At 41.0% G+C, this 17,500-nt stretch overlaps 1 protein-coding gene across 2 annotated transcripts in view; it reads right to left on the reverse strand.

Moving 5' to 3' along the window:
* The window catches only part of met (MET proto-oncogene, receptor tyrosine kinase), a 99,063-nt gene that overhangs the window by 12,788 nt on the left and 68,775 nt on the right, over nt 1-17,500 (reverse strand). Inside the window, exons 13-16 of one of the 2 annotated variants that reach the window (XM_079679802.1) lie at nt 13,826-13,988; nt 12,271-12,405; nt 9,321-9,569; nt 1,741-1,821 (exon numbers count right to left, since the gene is read on the reverse strand). In XM_079679802.1, coding sequence (XP_079535928.1) covers nt 1,741-1,821; nt 9,321-9,569; nt 12,271-12,405; nt 13,826-13,988 — 628 coding nt within the window. The remainder of the gene's footprint in view (nt 1-1,740; nt 1,822-9,320; nt 9,570-12,270; nt 12,406-13,825; nt 13,989-17,500) is intronic. The other variant, XM_079679803.1, reaches the window with a different exon arrangement.

Here is a 17,500-nt window from a genome sequence, read left to right on the forward strand (position 1 = left end):
AAGGAGAAGGTGTGTTGTGAGGGTTAGGGTCACTAAAGAAAAAACACTGTGAAATATCATTTTAGGAGAAATTCGGGTAAATCTTAGCTGAGATTTGACATAACGACGGCTTTGGATGCAGTTATCAAATTGTAATTCTGCAAGAAAGCCTGTCTTTGAAAGCATTTTTAAGATCCAGAGACAAATACAGACAGAAACTGTAAGTTAGTTATAGTTAATACTCAATACAAATGAATATTTCTGCTGTTCCTGAGCAAATAACTACCCCCACAATTGTAACTGCAGGTATTTAAAGCTCCCATGTCATGGCCATTTCTACTGATCATAATTCCATTGTTGAGGTCTACTAGAATAGATTTACATTGTTCAATGTTCCAAACTCACATTGGTTTCTCATACAGCATCTCCGTATAGTATGTGTATTCACTCTCTGTCCTAAACGGCTTGTTGGAGCTCCTGCCCCCCCCCCCCCCTCCCTGTGAGCCCAGTGGCCGTCTGCGAGACAGCAAAACCCAGCCCGAAACACACACACACCCGCAGTCTGGCTGGGAGTTTGTGTGTGTGCCCAGGCTGAGTTCCACTGTGTCTCGCAGTCTCACCGACCCCACACCAGTGAGCCAGCTCACACTGTCCCGCTCCTCGCAGCAGCGAGCCTCGCAACGTCCCGCCGAGTGTGTGTGTGTGAGGAAGTCTGCTGATTGGTCCAAACGTAACGGCTCCGCAGATTGGTCCATTTGGACAAATCTGCGGAGCCGTTACGTTACGTCACTGTACCCAAGAGGTAAACAATGGAAAATGAGAAATGTCCAACGAGGCGTTCTGGGGCAGCATAGACAGGTCTTCTCTGTGTTAGAGTTTTACTCGCTACAGGGTGTACTTTGACTCGGCAGACCGTTTAAATGCAGAGAAACCTTCATAACACACAAGGGGACGGGTAAAAACCAGAAAAGCATGACATGGGACCTTTAAGACATCTTAAAACAATGTAGTTACCATGTGTATATTTAAAAATCAACCTATGGGTACAAATAAAATAACCTGAATCTGATATTTGAACATGTGTGCCTGGTATTGCAGAGCATAAGAGTTTCCGGGAAATGTGTCTGCTTTCAATCTGCGTACTGTTCCAGATTTTCACATAAGGTCCTGTCATCTAAGTATTTATGGGAACCAGAACTAAAACGGGCTTTGAGATACAAAACACACAGTTAGGAGAAAGAACCTGCATGGTGATTGTCAGAACATGTCCGCCCATCTTTAGGAATTAACTTAATATTGGACCATTGCCACAGATAGATGTGAAGCAGATCATTTCAGAGAAGCAACACAATATCAGCGTTTAGAGGGAAAAGGGTACATTTCCTTATTTTCGAAGGCATTGGCTGAATCTACTTAGTTTTTTATGCTGCTGCAACACAAAAACGGCCCAAATTGGGATAAATAAAGTACTTCTTATCTTATTTATTTATTTTTTGTATATGTATATATCTTGGCAACATTTATTTGATCACAAAACTTCTTTAGAAAGACATTAACACCCCACATGTCCCCAGTTAAACGGCCAAATCTCTAGTACTGAAAAGGAGTTATGGATGCACATGTGTGACTTTAATATTGTTTTGAGGCAGAGCATTGCAGAAAGACAGTACACTCTATAAGTTCAGAAGACTAAGTGTCACTTCTCTTTGTTTCTAAAGGCATTGGCGGGACATGTCCCCACGTTCAGGGTGCTGTACTCACGGTTCAGAGACTTGACGGCGCAGTGCTGCTTCTGCCCGTCCGGCTCCATCAGCGTTCCGTGGAAAACGCATCCGAAGTGCCCTGCAGGTCACAACACGACCCGTTACTCACAGTTAGTCAGCAGCAGGGAATTCAACAAGCTCCTGTTCAAACCTTAGGAGACCTTTCCAAAGAACCTTTAATCACCCAGCGGAAAATACACCTCTCTGAAAGAGGTGCGACACATGAGATGCAGCACGTTAAGACATAGCAGGTGTACGAAAGAAGACGGGATCAAATCACACTTCAGGATGTTAAATAACTTCTTTTTTTTTTTTTATAAACGGAAGCTATCGTTCCTAGGAATTCATATTTCATTTTTTGGGTGGGAACTTTTGCACCGCATCTCTAACGATGAATGTTGAAGAGTAACTACGTACATTTACGTGAGTAAGTACACATTTGAGGAACTCGTACTTTACGCAAGCATTTCTGTTCCCTGCTGCTTACTATTTCTAATCCACTACATTTTCAGAGATCAATAATAATAATAATAATAATACATAATAATTGATATATTTTGTAAGCGCTTTTAGAGGTGCTCAAAGTCGCTTTACAGAGATAGGGAAAAAAAAGAACAACCAATAAATATAGTAATACAAATCAAGCAATACAAAAACAATCACACGTTAGAAACCAGATTGAAGAGGGGAGTGTTTGTGAGTTTTTGAAGGTGGTGAGGTCAGTGCAGTCTCTGATCAATATTCTCATATATGTACATTTTACTGCATATTATTACAACTTAAAGGGGACCTATCATGCAAAATGCACTTTTGTACGTCTCTTATACATGAACATGTGTCCCCGGTGTTCCAGGGAACTCACCAAGTGTCAGAAAACACAACCCTCTCTATTTCCCTCCATACCCAAGTCTCTTAAAAACGGGCTGCAACGGATCTGATACAGACTGATCCAGATTTGAACACTTCTATGACATCACAGAAGTGGCGCTACGGCTATTGGGCCAACTCCACCAATCAGGAGGAGACAGCCACGGACATTGCCGTTGGAAAGCGCTGGAGACGCTGTAGTACATATGCCAGGCCTGTAGATGGTGCTGTTCTCACAGAATCAGCCCATGATGCAAAGACAGTGTTCAATTGAGCGAAATGAGGAATGGCTAAAATGCATGATCTGTTTGGTATTTTGAAAAATAAAAAGTATAAACATGCCTTATATAGGTATGGTCCTACACTATATTATTCAAATATAGCATGATAGGTCCACTTTAAATCATGTTTAGGTTAAGTTAACCCCGTGTTGTGTTCGAAAGCTGTTACCGTTCATACGAGTACATTTTGACCCATGATTTATCTCAGTCCAAAACACTCACAAATAAGGACTATCATCCAGTATCGTTTTAACTACATCATAACTAACTTATAATGCATTCATAAACGTACAATCCTGTTGTCATTTTATTTGATAGCCCTAAAAAACATTACACCACATATTTAAGTGAAACATGTGATTAAATTCACTCATTATGTTTCCTATGGTGAAGACAGTGGATCATTACGTTATCTGACTATACTAGACTAATATTAGAATACAATCTCCCCCCAAAAAGTTTTAAATTAGTGTTACAGTTGATGAAGGGGGAGGTGTCGTGGGGGAGGGGCTTCTAAAGTCAAAGATGAATCTTGATTGGGCCAAATTTGACCCTGAGTGACCCAAAACAATGCTGCTGGGTCTCCCCGGACCCCAACACCAAATGATACACTTTCTTTTTTAGAGACCTTCAGACTTGGCTAAGATTGTAAAATCTGTTTTGTAATGTTTGTATAGCTGTTGTGGAGGATATCATGAAGCCTTGAGCGTAGTTATTGTATAATTTGAACTTGAAACGGGTCACGGGAGACCCGAACACAACATAAGGGTTAAGTATTTTAACTTTTGGTGAAATAGCAGCTAATATATAGTCAATTAATTAAGCTACTTCTTTACACTTCAGAAAACATAACGAAGAAACTACAGCTTGTATATTTATTTGCAAAAACTGAGAGTTCCTGAAAACAAGATTCTAATAATTTAATATGCGAACAATGGCCAATAAAATTCAATCTGATTGTAAACACATTTTCCTTTCTGTTTACTGTATTCAGAGTTCCTCGGCCTTGTCTCTAAATGGAAGCAGCTGCATGGCACCGTGTTGATGAGGAAGACACTGCGGGCCCTTTTCAGATATTGCGTAATCAGCCTTTTATTTATGTCCATTGTTCTTGACAGAGATTCAGATCATGCATTGGCTCCACGATCACAATAGTTCCAGTAATCAGATAAGAACCATTCCATCTTCCCATTACTGACGCATTTAGAGCAGAAGGAGGGATTTAAGAGTGAAGATGCAGCTTTTTGCTTCACGCAGAGAAACGTTTCAACAACTGCTTTTAAAACAAGTCTCTATGTGTGTGTGTGCGTGCGTACGTGTGTGTGTGTGTGTGTGTGTGTGTGTGTGTGTGTGTATGTGTGTGTGTGTGTGTGTGTGTGATTTGCCAGTTTTTTTTTACGTGCTGAAGCTTCAAACCCAATGCATGTAAAAAAACACAAATGTGCCAAAACTCATGCAGACTTAGCAGCACATGCAGCATCTAGGAAACATTCCAACATTCACCGACTTGACGAAACGTGAGCAGCGTTTATCAAAAGCGTTGCAAATACAAAACGCTGCAAGAAACTCAAAGCTTGCAGCGTTTTGTTGATGCAGCGCTTTTAGTAAACTATTGTAGCCTTTCTAACACGTCACACACATACACCGTACCATGAATGAAAGCTTCAACACTATATGCTGTGTTAAAGGTGGGGTAGGTAAGTTTGAGAAACCGGATCGAGATACACTTTTTGTTATATTCCATGGAATGCTCTTAACATCCCGATAGCAATGAATATATTAAATGCTTTGACCATAAATACATAACAAAATATCATCTGTGGAATCCGTGGCGCTGTAAAAAGCACGACCAATCATCTGAGCCGGCCGGCTAAAATAACTGGATGGCCTACCTGCCTGTCAGCCTTCCATCTCGTGCCCTCATTGGTCATGTGCGCGTTTGTGTGTGTTGGAGGAGGGGCTCTGTAAGGAAGTCTGAAGGAAGGGGCAGGTTTTTTTCGGCTGTGTATTTTCAAATTGTAGCGCACTCGAGCTGGTTTCTCCAAAATGACCTACCCCACCTTTAAACTCTTTTAGCAGGGAACTTAAACCCCAAACGTGAAGCCACTTATAACTGCTAAAGTTGTTGTTTGGGAATATTGTATGGTGGTGCGTGTGTAAAAATGTTTAAATGCAATGCATAAGTGAGAATTTAACTTCTTATAACGGTGTGCACATGTATAAATGTGTCTTTGATTGTGTATATTTAGGTATATAAATATTTGCACACATATTTTTTTTTGTATTTGGGATTGAGGGAAACGGTATTCCGATCTCTCTGCCTGTACACACAAACTGAAAGATTGATAATAAAGTTGACTTTGGTGGCTCCATTACAGAAGCAGCTTCATACCTAAAATGTAAAAAAAACCCACTCATGAATAAACCAAAAACAAATGGGTTTTCTCTGTTACGCTGACAATGGGTAGTCAGGGTAACGTCCCTACAGACGCCCGATGTTTGGGAAGTTAGATGGTTTGGGTTAGCTTCTTCCTTAATGTCTCTCATGTTGTGCAGTCTTTTAAGACCTTGTGACATATACATTGTGATATTGGGCTATATAAGAAACATTTGAATTGAATGGTGTCCTGTTGGATCTAATTAAGCGTTAACTAGCAATTTTAGCAACGCTGTATTTGCTGTTAGTGGGTCATCACGGTGAAATTCTCAAAGATATTGAAGTGACTGTTATTATTTTATATATGATTATTGTGCTTTTATTTATTCTTAATGTGTTCAGTTCATATGTATAAATGTGTCTTTCATTGTGTACATATAGGTATATACATATTTGCATACATATTTTTACATGTCTTTGTTTTTGCATTCGGGATTGTGGGAAACGGTATTTCGATCTCTCTGTCTACTCTGTACACACAAACTGAAAGATTGACTTTGACTTAAGTTGTTGTTTTGGGAATATAGTATGAAGGTGTGTGTGTAACTTTTGTTAAATGCAATCAAAAAGCGAGAATTTGACTTCTTACAATGGATTTCTCTCCCCCCTTTTCTGTGGATTTCTTTGAAAAGAATTCCTTGAAACCCCAAAACAAACATTTTCTGCATAACAATTCAAGTTTGGAGGCGATTTCATATTTTCCTTTAAGCCTCCAACAGCTCGTTCCAACAGCCCGTTTGTAAAATAGTACATTTAACCCTTGTGTGTGTGTTTTTTGCTTGTTTTCACCCATTTCACAGCTCATTCTGATTTCTTGAGTTACCCTCAGCCTCACACTAAATCTCCCCCCGTAGTAACCCAGTATGGAGCTTAATTCATTAAATAACCCACGAGCTAATAGCCGATGCCAAACCCTCTTGAGTTATCGTGCATTTTATTGAATTATTTCTCTTAAGACATGAGGGCTTGCCCCAGCTTGAGAGGATGGGGGGGCTGAATGAGCGCAGCGTTCTCCTATCACGTCCCTGCAGATGCTCGGGTGTTGGATTACGATTTGTTGCAATGGGTCCTGGGAATACTAGCTGTGAGCAAATCACCGAACGTCACTTTTAAAATCCGGCAGGCTCTTTTCTTCAGGGGATAAATCAGCACGGGGAGGGGGGGGGGGGGGTCAGAGGGTTCTTTTCTGGGTCTTTTTGCCTCTTGATGTTGAATTTTGATCTGTTGGTCTGACCCTCCTACTTTAGCACCACTATAAGAAGTGATTTTGTGTCTGTGTGTCAAGCGAAAGCAGCCAATTAAGCTCTTTGTGGGCGACTTTGTGAAGCTTTACGCGGATGTCTAATTTAATCTGAGCTGGATAATAGCATCACTCCACATCAGGAACAATCCCAACATGAATTAATGCAAAACCACCAACTTTTGTTTTATTAGTTCTCCTTTTTAATACTTACGGTCAGCAGCCAAAACATTACTTTTATTACGATACAGTATGGATCTAATTCAATAAAATGCAAAAGACTATTTAGACGAGAATGAAAGAGATGTATTCTCTTGATGTAGCCTAAAGTAGAGGTTGAGTTTTATGGATGAATGTAACGTCATATGTTGTTGCATTGTTGCTTCCATGGCACTCTGTTTAATGATGCTCCATCCTGGATATTACTTTAAAAGCTTTGATATAGCAGATTGTATTGACCGGATCTTTATGCAAAACATTTTCAACTTATTAAATATCTTCCTGGAAGCTTTTTATATATCGGGAAACGCAGAGAAAATCATGCATTTTACATTTTCCCTTTGTTTTGGGTATTGGGAAGAAGAAGTGAGTAGCTAGCATGAGAAGTAATAAGTCACTGATATACACCTAAACATCAGCTGGAGAGGACTCTTTAAAGTAGAGACACTACATACTGATATACACCTGAACATCAGCAGGAGAGGACTCTTTAAAGTAGAGACACTACATACTGATATACACCTGAACATCAGCAGGAGAGGACTCTTTAAAGTAGAGACACTACATACTGATATACACCTAAACATCAGCAGGAGAGGACTCTTTAAAGTAGAGGCACTAAATACTGATATACACCTGAACATCAGCAAGAGAGGACTCTTTAAAGTAGAGTCACTGCATACTGATATACACCTGAACATCAACAGGAGAGGACTCTTTAAAGTAGAGACACTACATACTGATATACACCTGAACATCAGCAGGAGAGGACTCTTTAAAGTAGAGACACTACATACTGATATACACCTGAACATCAGCAGGAGAGGACTCTTTAAAGTAGAGACACTACATACTGATATACACCTGAACATCAGCAAGAGAGGACTCTTTAAAGTAGAGACACTACATACTGATATACACCTGAACATCAGCAGGAGAGGACTCTTTAAAGTAGAGACACTACATACTGATATACACCTGAACATCAGCAGGAGAGGACTCTTTAAAGTAGAGACACTACATACTGATATACACCTAAACATCAGCAGGAGAGGACTCTTTAAAGTAGAGGCACTAAATACTGATATACACCTGAACATCAGCAAGAGAGGACTCTTTAAAGTAGAGTCACTGCATACTGATATACACCTGAACATCAGCAGGAGAGGACTCTTTAAAGTAGAGACACTACATACTGATATACACCTGAACATCAACAGGAGAGGACTCTTTAAAGTAGAGACACTACATACTGATATACACCTGAACATCAGGAGGAGAGGACTCTTTAAAGTAGAGACACTACATACTGATATACACCTCAACATCAGCAGGAGAGGACTCTTTAAAGTAGAGACACTACATACTGATATACACCTGAACATCAGCAGGAGAGGACTCTTTAAAGTAGAGACACTACATACTGATATACACCTGAACATCAGCAGGAGAGGACTCTTTAAAGTAGATACTACATACTGATATACACCTGAACATCAGCAGGAGAGGACTCTTTAAAGTAGAGACACTACATACTGATATACACCTGAACATCAGCAGGAGAGGACTCTTTAAAGTAGAGACACTACATACTGATATACACCTGAACATCAGCAGGAGAGGACTCTTTAAAGTAGAGACACTACATACTGATATACACCTGAACCTCAGCAGGAGAGGACTCTTTAAAGTAGAGACACTACATATTGATATACACCTGAACCTCAGCAGGAGAGGACTCGTTAAAGTAGAGACACTACATACTGATATACACCTGAACATCAGCAGGAGGACTCTTTAAAGTAGAGGCACTACATACTGATATACACCTGAACATCAGCAGGAGGACTCTTTAAAGTAGAGGCACTACATACTGATATACACTTGAACATCAGCAGGAGGACTCTTTAAAGTAGAGGCACTACATACTGATATACACCTGAACATCAGCAGGAGAGGACTCTTTAAAGTAGAGACACTACATACTGACATACATCTGAACATCAGCAGGAGAGGACTCTTTAAAGTAGAGACACTACATACTGACATACATCTGAACATCAGCAGGAGAGGACTCTTTAAAGTAGAGACACTACATACTGATATACACCTGAACATCAGCAGGAGAGGACTCTTTAAAGTAGAGACACTACATACTGATATACACCTGAACATCAGCAGGAGAGGACTCTTTAAAGTAGAGACACTACATACTGACATACATCTGAACATCAGCAGGAGAGGACTCTTTAAAGTAGAGACACTACATACTGATATACACCTGAACATCAGCAGGAGAGGACTCTTTAAAGTAGAGACACTACATACTGATATACACCTGAACATCAGCAGGAGAGGACTCTTTAAAGTAGAGACACTACATACTGATATACACCTGAACATCAGCAGGAGAGGACTCTTTAAAGTAGAGACACTACACACTGATATGAAACCTGAAAATGAGCATTATATGTCTTTGTTAACCACTGCTTCAAAAAGATATCCTAACAGTAAAGACATTTTGTGTGACTGACCTCGTCCGATGACCTGGTTGAGGTGGAGCAGCAGCTGGTCCCTGGTGATCACCACGTGCTGCACCTCTTTGAGCAGATCAGGGTGGAGGGAGGAGGGGTCGATGTGGACGGGGGCCATGAGGAGGGGAGACACCAGCTCTCCATCCATCCCTATCCCCATCCCTCCCAGTCTGGGGGACAGCAGCTCGCCGTTCCCCCCGTAGATCGGCGGAGCACCTCGGCACGTCTCAGGTCTGTCGGTGTTCTGATCTGAAGAGGCAGAAGACGGGGTTAAAGGTCAGCGTGGGAGGGGGGGGGGGGGGTAAAGTGTGTTACAGGACGAAACACACCTACAAAGGAAATAGAAACTTGACACTGAGCTGGGATTTTTTTTTTATAATAATACTCTTTTTATTGTAATTTCTTTAAACATTCAGACACAACATACAACCGTATATGTACTCAAACGTGTGCAGAATAGTTACCGCGCATATAACACACATCTCTCCATGGGTGACAGTAATCTCACCTTAATCCTGTAGCAAGATATCAATGTATATCTCAGCTTACATACCAATTACTTAAATAAAAGAGAGACAATTCATAACCGTAATGGCCTGAGGTGTGGTCCCACTCGACATTATTACACGTAATGTATTCTATACAAATATCTGGATGTAACGTCTCTTTAAACGCCTGCTTCCTTGTGTCTTGTCTTAATATACGTCTTGATGGATGCTGCAAATGAAGCTGCTTTGATGCAAGAAGTATTATCGTATTGCGTGTTAGTGGAAGGAGATAAGTGCAAAGCCACAATATACAAAATGTTATTCGACGAAGGGGACAGACATGGTTAGTGTAATTAATGACTGTGTTTGTGTTTCCACCACTACCCCCCTACTCTCCCTGAGGAAAGGCTCATTAGTAAGTCTACCTGCTCACATTGTCTGCCTTTCAAGTCACTTCTTAACAGGAAAATTGCCTCAGCCATCATACTTAGGATCAGAATACATGCAGACCCCCTCACATGCCCTCAGGATCAATGCACAGGAAACTAAAACCACAGGTGAGTCTTTAGACCACCTCCATGTCTCATTTGGCCGTTGTTGTGCTTGTACTTAAATTAGATATTTGTGTTAGAACACGTCAAATAAACATTGAATATAACACAGGTGGCGAAGCGAGGATGCTTTTCCCTTTTCTCTACAAATGAACTCAAGGGACTTTAAGACATTTTACGTCCATTTATTTTTGTATTGAAAAGCCATCATTTGCAAAATACAAACTGTTATTATCAAAGGTTTACTTTGGACTGTGCAAGTAGATTTCTATCTATTAACATCTGCAAAAGTTCCACTTACTAATTTATGAAATGGCTCCTTGTAATATGAAATGAGGCACTTGAAGTTAAGTCAAAAAGTTAAAATAATTGTATTTGAATTGAGTTTTATTGCACACAAAGTCTGCTTTCATCAACTTTGTTTACGACACAACAGGAACATAAGATGGATCTGCACCAGGGTAAGTGAACAATTATTTGATTAGTTTTGACACTGAAGAAAACATCTAATAAAGATGAATAATAAACATCATCTCAAGCCCCGTTCTAACATGTATTCTAAGTAGGGCTGTCAGTCGATGAAATAGTTAATCGCGATTAATCTGTGTTGTAATTTGTTTATGAACAATGACAAATATTCTCTTTTCAAATATTAAAAACATCTCTCTCATCTCTCTCTCTCTCTCTCTCTCTCTCTCTCTCTCTCTCTCTCTCATCTCTCTCTCTCTCTCTCTCATCTCTCTCTCTCTCTCTCTCTCTCTCTCTCTCTCTCTCTCTCTCTCTCTCTCTCTCTCTCTCTCTCTCTCTCATCTCTCTCTCTCTCGCTCTCACTCGCTCTCTCTCTCTCTCTCTCTCGCTCAAACAGACAAGCCTGTTTACAGTTGTCGGCGAAATGTCTCCTCTGTCTTCATAACAGTGAAAGCATGAAACTGAAGTTCCCACTGTGGGTCAAAATAATGCGCTGGGATGTGCAGCCGACACGTTGGATGCGATCCAGTATACAGTATTCATTATCATTATAGTATTACTATTTCGGCGATTAAATAAAATATAAATTATATTTGATGCAGCTTTAGTTACATTTCCATGACTTTTCCAGGGCCTGGAATTAGCATTTTGAATTTCAATGACTTTTCCAGGTTTGTAATGACCGTGAGAACCCTGCACAATGTTAAGCTGGAGCCACCCATTTAGCTATCGCTGTTGTTGTCCAGGCGTCTCCCCGGCAAACTTTAAAGCGCAAGCGAGCGGCCAGAGCGGGGCTGTGTGCTTGGCTTGCTGTTTAAAACACCTTTTGTTGTATCCATATCTCTCGCTAGAATCTCCCAACATCCAACTAACAACAACCACAACAACAACAACAACGTCGAGCCTTTGGGCTCTGAAACTACGGGGCGGGCCGAGGACAAATAACCATGCGTTAATCGCACGTTAAAACACGTTAACTTGACAGCCCTAATTCTAAGCAAATGCATGGATGTTTATACCGTATAAACATCAGAGGGGACACTGTTAAGGAAAGAGTTATATTTAGTTTGTACATCTGACGGAATAAACGTCAGTCTTTTTTATATTTCATGAACTTATGTTTTGTGTTGGAGTTAGTTTTTGATTCAAATTGCTTCAATCATATACAAATTGTTTATTTAGAATCTGTACATTACAGCCCCAGAGTTAGCAGAGAGGGGTAACATTGGTTTCCTCTTGTTTCCACTTTCCACGGAAGATTTAGATTTTGAAATATTTCCTTAACGTACATTTCCTAAAGGCTAATCGTGTTAGTTGAGAAGAGATAAGGCATGCAGCGCTAGCTTTAGCCCCGCAGGGAGGGAAGCAGGTAGATGGGGGGTCAGGTGGGAGAGGGGGAGGAGTTAGGTGGGGAAGAGGGAGGGGCTTATCTGGATGACCTACCATCCAGCAGGGTGGTTCTATAGTCGACGGACTCGTGGGAGACCATCTCGTTCGTGGGGCTGACGCTCCTCGCGTTAGCCAGCCGGTCCAGATGCTGGATGTGACCCCGGCCATCATACCACACCTCAGACAGATCTACAAGAGAGGAGGAGGAGGAGGAGGAAGAGGGGGGGAGGAGGAGGAGGAGGAGGAGGGAGGAAGCGCGTGGAAGGAAAGGAGAGAAGGAGAGGAAGGGAGGAAGAGAGGAGAGATTATAAGAAAGGCAAAGCGTTTCACCAATGCGCCCCAAAAATCGACTTCCTGTGAACCCAGGAGGAAACGTGAACCCAGCACACATGCACACAGGTTAGAGGACACACTGCAGTCCAGCTACATGTACGCAAACCAATCACACACAGATACCCACACATCAAAACAAAGATACTGCATACTGTACATTAAGCATGATGAAAGGATACAGTTTAATGTTCCTTCACTGACTTTTTGTTTCTAAGTAACTCAATCTTTTTTGTCTTTGCTACAGTAGCACATTTCCCTCACTATGTCTTAGTAGTTTTTATTTCAAACTTCATATGCACTATATTAAAAAATTCAAAAGATATGAACTATTTCTTATCCCTGATACAGTGCATTACATCCATGAATTCATTACGGATATCATGTGCCTTTAATGTCTGTTTTCCATCTTGATTCACACATATCATTATTTTTTGTATACTTTTTACGATTACCATATTCTTTATTGTTTGCATTCTGACTTGTGCTTCCTCCAAATATAAAAAATGCACTCAATTTGTTAATTGTCTAATATAGTCGCTGAAATCATTTCACAACCTAACCAGACTTTTGACCTGACTGACAAGTAGGGTGGCAAAATTCTGGGAATTTTCAAAATTGAAGGTTGGCTCTTGATAGGGAACTTAAATATAGTTGGGGAAAGTATAGTTTAGCATAATCTTGACTAAACCAAACAGATGCCATTCAAGTACACTTGAATATCCATGTCATAGCACGCTGCTTACTGAATGGCTATTGAGACCACACCCCCTACAGGCACTGTGCATTCCTCCATCACATGCACAGATGAGTAATATTTAACTCAACATTCCTGTTTTCGTTCTTCAAACAAATAATTGTTCAATAAAATAATTAAAACTTGTTCTGTTCTACTTAAAAAAATTATATTTCCAAAACACCCCAGCTTAACTTCCCATGGAAACTTTCCGGAAATGTACCGGAAACTTTCCGCCCCTTTGCGACCCTACTGACAATTAACATTTCAAGACATCATGACAAAGACCTGTGAAATCAAAACCACTGTCTTACATTAAAGTTTAGGATTCCAGAAGTCTCTAAAGTGATCTGACCTATGTACGATGTGAATAGTTAAAGGCAGCGGCAAAAAGAAAAGTCTTCAGCCTGGATGTAAAAGTAGTCAGAGTTGCAGCGGACCTGCAGGTTTCTGGGAGTTTGTTCCAGATATTTAGCAATCTCCTTAACTCTTCTCACATTCCTCTACCCCTAGTGTTCCCGTGAAGACATCGCTCTCTCTCACCGTCGATGTGCTTGTTCCTCCTCCACAGCAGCAGGGACCCCAGCAGCAGCAACAGCAGCAGCAGCAGGCTGACGGACACGCAGCCCACCTTCAGCCCCGTGTAGTCCGGCTCCTTGGCCAGCGTCACCGTGCCCAGCTGCAGGATGGAGCCGGCCTGACGCCACTGGAAAAAAGAGGGGAGATTATTTGAGAATACATTTTTTTCTCTTTGTTATAATTATTATTGTTTGTTTTGTTTCTAACATAAAAAGACTAATACAACATGGGGAGGGGTCTGGGGTTAGCAGGGAAATGTGAAGTCTGCAGCCTCTACGGACGCACGAGGCAGCTTCAGTCACGGTCATGTCTTTATTAGGACGAGGGCTTGACAACGTGTTTTTTCATTGTTGGATCGTCTCGGTTTTAAATCCTGAAGTTCACTAAATTCATGTGGTTATTCAAAATGGAAACAGACTTTAAGCTTTTAGATTATTAGTCAATAAAAATACTTAATTATTTATCAAAATTCTTCTGGGTAAATATGTTGTGTAAGCATCACTGGTCAAATTTACTATATGTGACCTGCTCTATCAAAATCTGTTACACACTGTTGGAAAGACGAGACAGTGGCGAACGGTGTTTATCACAACTGGACCTTCTGTAGACCCCCCTCAGCGCCATTATAATGTCCGTCTTTTCACTGGATTGTCGTCTTGAAAAGAGTACTCACAACAATTCCGCAACAACTTCATCTTCACCTGTTGCACTTGTCATTTCAACGTTAAAAACAATAAAACGGCATGAATTGCTTCGTTGCATTCATTTAGATCCTCGGTCTCGAGCCAGTTAATAGGGGGCCTTCTATCGTACCCTGGAACCAAGAGAAACTCTGAAAGAATACGCCCATTGGCTACAAATCAATATATGATTGGTTGATCAAACTGCCAGTCCAAACGTACGCTCTCATTCAGTGCAACGGCCAGGGCCTTCTATCAAGGATGTAGAATACCTTGTTGAAGGATATTCTACCCAGAGACCCAGAACAAGATCTGATTGGTTGCTTTCTTTTCTAACACAAAACCACTGAAATGCGTAGTGCATGGTCCGAGAAGGACAAACAAATCAAATTTGTCAAATCAACGTAACACTGCAATATTACAGATCAACAACACAGATACGATTCTCATTTATTCATTTTAAATACATTTTATTTATATAATTAAATACATGTTTTGTTTGTTTTATCTGAGTGTTCCAGGGTATTCTCTGAATACCTTGAAGACCCTGACGGTTCGCCACTGCTTTTCAGAGATACCCTTACTGTGGGATTCTCCAAATACTCAGCAACATATTTCACATTAAATAATGACTATTTGGCCTTCAATAGATATTTTACGAGGGGGCTCCAGGTTCAATATTTGAGGGGAATAGCGCCCCTTGTCCCCCCCTAGGATCAGCACTGGATTATCTGATTCAGCATGATGTGTTACTATCAGTCTGTCGTCGCAGTGAGGGAGGGGGGCCGCTGATCAGAGTGAGAAGAGACAGGGATCACTGCTCTCTCTTTACAAGCTTCAAATATGTATTTCTCGTCTGAATATGGGGATACAAGTTTGATATTCAGAGAGCCAAGACTTTGTTTCGGATCGACCGAAACCCTAAACGTTTGGTTTTCACATAAATCCAATTTTCTTTGGGAATTCACCACACACACACACACACACACACACACACACACACACACACACACACACACACACACACACACACACACACACACACACACACACACACACACACACACACACACACACACACACACACACACACACACACACACACACACACACACACACACACACACACACACACACACACACACACACACACACACACACACACACACACACACACACACACCACACACACACACACACACACAGGAGATGACATCAGTGACATTGCTTCAGCCATTATTAGGTTTAGTGGAAATGAGGTTTCTACTGCTGCTGCAGATGGGACGATGTTTAGGTGTGTGTGTGTGTGTGTGTGTGTGTGTGTGTGTGTGTGTGTGTGTGTGTGTGTGTGTGTGTCTGTGGAGCTGGGGGATATTGGCTGAGCGTCCCCAGAGATACAGGCTTTCCTCTGAAGACGAGTTCACAGATCAGCAGCGATGAGGCTGATAGTGAGCAGAAGATGACCGGAGGAAACATCTCAACACATGGCAGCGTGTAAACTGAGTTTGTGAAATACAGGTTTAACTTTTCTGCAGTTAAATATCTCATAAGCCACTAGGATGATGGGATGGCTATATTTTGTAAACAACATTACTAATTATGGTTAATACTTGTATTTATACAGTCAAATATAGAGTCAAACTGTAACTGTAACTGTGTTTTCCACTGTGTGTATCTCAGTGAAATTCAGGCAACCACAGCTGGCAGTTTTTTTTTTTTACCCTACAGTACAAATCATTATTCCCCCCAGCAAAATCTGTGATGGATGAAGTTTAACAACACGGAAATGACTATTTAGTATTCAGTGCACCTGCAGTAAAAGTGTGTTCTGTTGCACCACGCCCAACAATGATTCATCAGGTCATCGAGTTCACCTGTAGCGAGTCAAACTGTACACTGTAGGTCCTTGAACTCTCTGCCCTCCCTCCCACCTGCCCCCATTGGACACACACACACACACACACACACACACACACACACACACACACACACACACACACACACACACACACACACACACACACACACACACACACACACACACACACACACACACACACACACACACACACACACACACACACACACACACACACACACACACACACACACACACACACACACACACACACACACACACACACACACACACACACCTTTTACTGTAATATATTATTCCACATTCGTTTTTGAAGTGACAGTTATTTTGTGTTTTTTGACTGTTATGCCTTTCTTTATGCCTCCTAATGTGTGCATTGTAGATACAGTATGAGTTTATGTTGATTATGAATGTGTGTGTGTATATATATATATAAGTGGGTGTAGAGTAGGGCTGAACGATTAATCAATTTTAAATAGAAATCGCGATTCGAAATGATGCGATTATGAAATTGCAAAGCCTGCGATTTTTTGTTGGGTCGCTTAAAAACAAATATCGCAAATCCGATCGCAATATTTGTCAGAAAAATTGCAATTACATTTTTCCCCAAAATCGTGCAGCCCTAGTGTAGACGTGTGTGTATATTTATATCTTTTTTTGTATTTTTTTTAATTCTCGTGATTTCGATCTCTCTGTCTCTGTACACACAAACTGAACGATTGTCAATAAAGTTAACTTTGACTTTTATCTTCCAAAGTGAAAGAGGAAATGGCAAGAAAGGCCTGCAAGTGGGATTCAAAGCTTTAAATGTCTCTTTTAACCCTTCAATGTTCACACAGGTGATGAATGTCCCTCGTGTTCGGGCCCTCATCGTTAACAGACTGAGGCTGTTTGATTTCATTGAAGTGACAGGACAGCTGAATGCTGAGCGCCTCACTCCTCACACAGCATCATAAACTCGCTCTGCGTTTGATACAAAGCTCTGCCTCGGTACAGCAGAGTCCCTGAAGCTCCCTGCAAATGATCTGGAACGCTGCAGGAATGTTTTGGTGTTCTCCACGAGTTTCCCACAGCTAAATA

Source organism: Notothenia rossii, assembly GCF_949606895.1.
Source record: "Notothenia rossii genome assembly, chromosome: 5".
Lineage (NCBI taxonomy): Eukaryota > Metazoa > Chordata > Actinopteri > Perciformes > Nototheniidae > Notothenia > Notothenia rossii.